The sequence below is a fragment of the Helobdella robusta genome, assembly GCF_000326865.2.
Source record: "Helobdella robusta unplaced genomic scaffold HELROscaffold_64, whole genome shotgun sequence".
Lineage (NCBI taxonomy): Eukaryota > Metazoa > Annelida > Clitellata > Rhynchobdellida > Glossiphoniidae > Helobdella > Helobdella robusta.
The window spans coordinates 273,735-277,836 of record NW_008705358.1 but is presented as its reverse complement, the minus strand read 5'-3'; the positions used below and the strand labels follow the sequence as shown (position 1 = coordinate 277,836).

Genomic DNA, 4,102 nt, shown 5'->3' with positions numbered 1-4,102 from the left:
CAAATATTAATTAAGAAATTACGCCGAGCTGAAGATTTCAATCGAACGATAGAAACAACAATAATAAAAATAATTATAATAATTATAATTATAAATAATGAAAGTTATTATTATTATTTTATTGCTAAAATAACATTGCATTGTTCTGCTGGCATTCTGATCCTAACGCTGGGACTGGCTTAAGATTTTAGTAACACTACTACTACATACTACTACCACTACTACTACTACTACTACTACTACTACTACTACTACTACTACTACTACTACTACTACTACTACTACTACTACCACTACTACTACTACTACTTCTTCTTCTTTTCTCTCTCTCTCTCTTTCTCTCTTTCTCTTTACGAGAATTGAACTATACTATACTTACAGGACGACACGCAAGCAGTTATGAGTAGGACAGTGTTGCATAACACCGTACAAACTACAACTCTGAACTGTTTTAAAGTATCAAAATATTATATTATACTTACATCTTTGTCTTAGCTCTAACATGATTGGAAATTTTTCAAGAACTTTCAATTTTGTGACATCACATAGATTTTTGATTTTAAAATTGTATTTAATTAGGAATCCCACAAATTACCAACGACAATAATTGTTTAAAATCCCTACACAAACACACACACACACACACACAGACACACACAAACAAACACACACATACAACACTTACACATATACAAACATCCATGTATTTTTAAAGCCATTTTTATCACCAGTTTAAAATATTTTTATTTCGAATTTAAGCGAAAGATCAGAGGGAAAAACTTAAACCAAAATTAATTAATCACTTTATTGATTGATCGCGTAATTAATTAGTTAATTAATTAATTGTTCATTTAATTAAGAAAACTTGGTTAGAAATAGGAAATGATGAGTTCGGCTAGTAATGAGTTCTAAGAGCTACAACTGGCTATCACTATTTCAATATTTTCCGTCAAATAATTGAAAAAATTATAAAACAAATAAATATATGAATAAAAAAAATGTATAAACAAATGAATGAATAAATAAATAAATAATTTTATTATTGAAAAAGGAGAATGCAAAATTCTTACGTTAAATTTTATCACATAAGAATACAAATATTAATACATATAAATATGATTGTTGATAACTTAATTGGCTATATAAAAATCTCTAAATTAATTATTGATAATAACAATTGTTATTATTATGATTATAATTATTGGTTTAATTATAATTATAATTAAAAATAATTCAGAGTATATCACAATGGTTCTTAGCCGAATAACATTGATCACATTCCATTGGTCAGAAGTTTCACTAGCAGCCCAGCCAGTAAAATGCCTGAAAAAATTATTTTAAAAATCATAATAAATATTATTATTATATTTATTATTATTGTTTTTTTATTAAAATACCTTCAAGCTCAAAAATGTAATTATTATTATGTTACCTATGAGCGATTGATTGAATCTTGGAGTGCCTGAAAACGAATAAAATTTATTATTATTATTATTTATATGATTATTATTATTATTATAATTATTATTATTTTAATTTTCCAGGCTTACCAGCTCTATTTCTTCTTGGATATGGCGTTGGTGTTTGTCCTTGGTTTAAAAAAATTTAAGTTTGTTGGAATATTTTAGCAAATGATAATAAAATTTATATTATTAATACTCTTTTGTTCGTCTTCGTCATCGATCAACCAATCAAAATCAACCACTTATATTGCATTATTTTAACAGCGTCCAATCAAAATGCAGCGTTCTAACATTGACCAATCGTGAATTAGTTTCTTATCATATCCACCAATCACAGTGCAGCATTCAATCAAATTAACCCTCCAATCAAAATGTAAAAGTCCAATAACGGGCGATTGTGTCATTTAAAGCCTATCAGCCAATAACATCGAAGCATTTCAAAATCCACCAATCACATCGAGGTATGTCAAACCCGTCAGCCAATCATACCGTAGCAAGCACTGGATGGTTGAAAATGAGTAACGCCAGTGGTGAAGTACCATTTAGTGTCGGTGGATACGAAGCAACGCATGTTGGGCGGATTTGAAGGGTTGTAATCGAATCCTGCGGTGTCGGTATTTTAGTCGATATTGTCGAGATTTTTTCAGGGTTAATAGTTTGTCGATATTTAGTCGGTAATGTTGTTGTTTGTTATTTGTGTGGTGTCGTTCGGTAGATCGTCATCTTCATCACCATTAAAAACATCGTCATCATCGTCATCTTCTACGTTAACAACATCATCATCATCAACAACATCAACAACAACAACATCATCATCAACAACAACAACATCATCAACAACAACAACATCATCAACAACAAAAGCAAAACCAGCACCATCATCAGTCTCGTCATCCTCATCAAACCTTTCATACACTCATTCAGATGTTGGTTGCAGTAGAGCTGGCAGTTCTCCAGAGTGTCATCTTTTAAAGGGATGGCCCTACCACCTTTCGTGTTCGTGTTGCCATAAGGAGTCCAGGTGCACTCCTGTGGCACTGCCCCCGTATTAATTATGTTATAATAATTATTATTATATATATTATTATTATTAATATTATTACAGTAATTATTATTATTAATTATTCTCTTTTAATTATACCTCGATTCTTAGAGGCGTTCTAACAAAGCACAAACGAAGGTTAGGCGTGAATCATGCCAGACTGGCACACGCGTGGCATGTGCCAGACTAGGATCTGCTAGCGTTCAGACCGGAAGAAGTTAAATATTTACTGTTTTTGTTACCTTACCTAAGTTTTGCATTGTCGTCATGCCAGGAACTACGGACAAGGGACTTGATACTGTTGAAAGTTTTGTGTTTCAACGTTAAAACTATATTCATTCATTCATTCATTCATTCATTCATTCATTCATTCATTCATTCATTCATTCATTCATTCTTTCATTCATTCATTCATTCATCCATTCATCCATTCATCCATTCATCCATTCATCTATTCATCCATTCATCCATCCATCCATCCATCCATCCATTCATTCCTTCATTCATTCATTCATTCGTTCAATCCATCCACTAACAAGGACAGGAAATGAAGTAATGATCAATCCCAGTGGCCGGCGCAAGAACATTATTAGTGGAGAACCAGCACCTCCTGTTAGGTAAATTAGTGCTATCCCAATCGAATCCGTACTGACAGTAATTAGTGCCCGTGGTCTGAGGGCACATGTTTTGGCAGTCCTCAAGGGTATTGTAGGGCTGTACCAGTCCCCCCTGTGTGTTCTGGCCCGCGATTTTGTCGTAGCCGCATGGTCTGGGGGCTTAAAGGAATTTTTAAATTTTGTTTGTATTTGTTTGATGTTTGATTGTTAGTTTGATATTCTGCTATTTGATTGTTAGTTTGCTTTGTTTGTTTAACAAAAGTTTGTTTTATTTGTTTAACAAAATTAAATTAAGAGAGAGAGAGAGAGAGAGAGAGAGAGAGAGAGAGAGAGGAAGAAAGGAAGAGATAGATAAAAAGAAAGGGAGAAAAGTGAAATGTCTAAAAATAACGGCTACAAACTCGTTTTTTTTAAACAAGCACACTCGTCGCCCAAATAAAATTAATCCTGAATCTTTAAACAAGGGAGAGAGAAATACTGAGTAAGAAAAAAAAAGAAAGAGAGAGAGAAACCGAGTAAGAGAGAGAGAGAGAGAGAGAGAGAGAAATTGAACGAAATCACCTAAAAAGTAATAAAAACGTTCAATCCCACAGTTTTAATTCTAAAATGTTTAAAATTCCACCAACACCCAAAATCAGAGAGCAAAAAAAACACACAGTTACTAACTACTTGTAAAGGCCAATATGTCAGGAACGTTGGAGATGATGATGGAGAGGGAGAGGAGGAAAGTTGGTTTACGTTTGAAGAAATTCATCATTGATTGGTTGATTGATTAGTTGATTGATTGGATTGGTTGATTGATTGGATTGGTTAATTGATTGGTTGGTTGACTGTCCGGTTAATTGATTGATTTTCTAGCCAAATTATACCTAAACAACACTTGTGGTTTTATCCAATCACAAATTAACCAAAATTCTTTTATTATTTTTAAAAATTGATCGAAATCAAAAATAGATTTACAGAATTATAACATAATTAAC

The 4,102-nt window shown here is 32.2% G+C and overlaps 1 protein-coding gene across 1 annotated transcript; it reads right to left on the bottom strand.

Annotated features, from left to right (window-relative positions):
- Positions 1 to 718: 718 nt before the first annotated feature.
- HELRODRAFT_193985 (hypothetical protein) lies at positions 719 to 4,102 on the bottom strand. The gene is made up of 8 exons (XM_009029999.1): positions 3,789 to 4,102; positions 3,042 to 3,281; positions 2,753 to 2,803; positions 2,369 to 2,500; positions 1,953 to 2,066; positions 1,551 to 1,589; positions 1,433 to 1,462; positions 719 to 1,323 (listed from the first exon to the last, which is right to left on the bottom strand). The coding sequence occupies exons 1-8, from the start codon at positions 3,877 to 3,879 to the stop codon at positions 1,274 to 1,276; spliced, it is 747 nt and encodes a 248-aa protein (XP_009028247.1). The 5' UTR covers positions 3,880 to 4,102; the 3' UTR covers positions 719 to 1,273.

What these genes read in the sequence shown, in the direction of transcription:
- HELRODRAFT_193985 (XM_009029999.1), bottom strand. Translation starts at nt 3,879, where the DNA reads ATGATGAATTTCTTCAAACGTAAACCAACTTTCCTCCTCTCCCTCTCC. An exon ending in GACGACAATGCAAAACTTAG is followed by an intron (nt 2,501 to 2,752) that starts GTAAGGTAACAA and finishes ATACGGGGGCAG; the next exon opens with TGCCACAGGAGTGCACCTGG. An exon ending in ATTCAATCAATCGCTCATAG is followed by an intron (nt 1,324 to 1,432) that starts GTAACATAATAA and finishes TAATTTTTTCAG; the next exon opens with GCATTTTACTGGCTGGGCTG.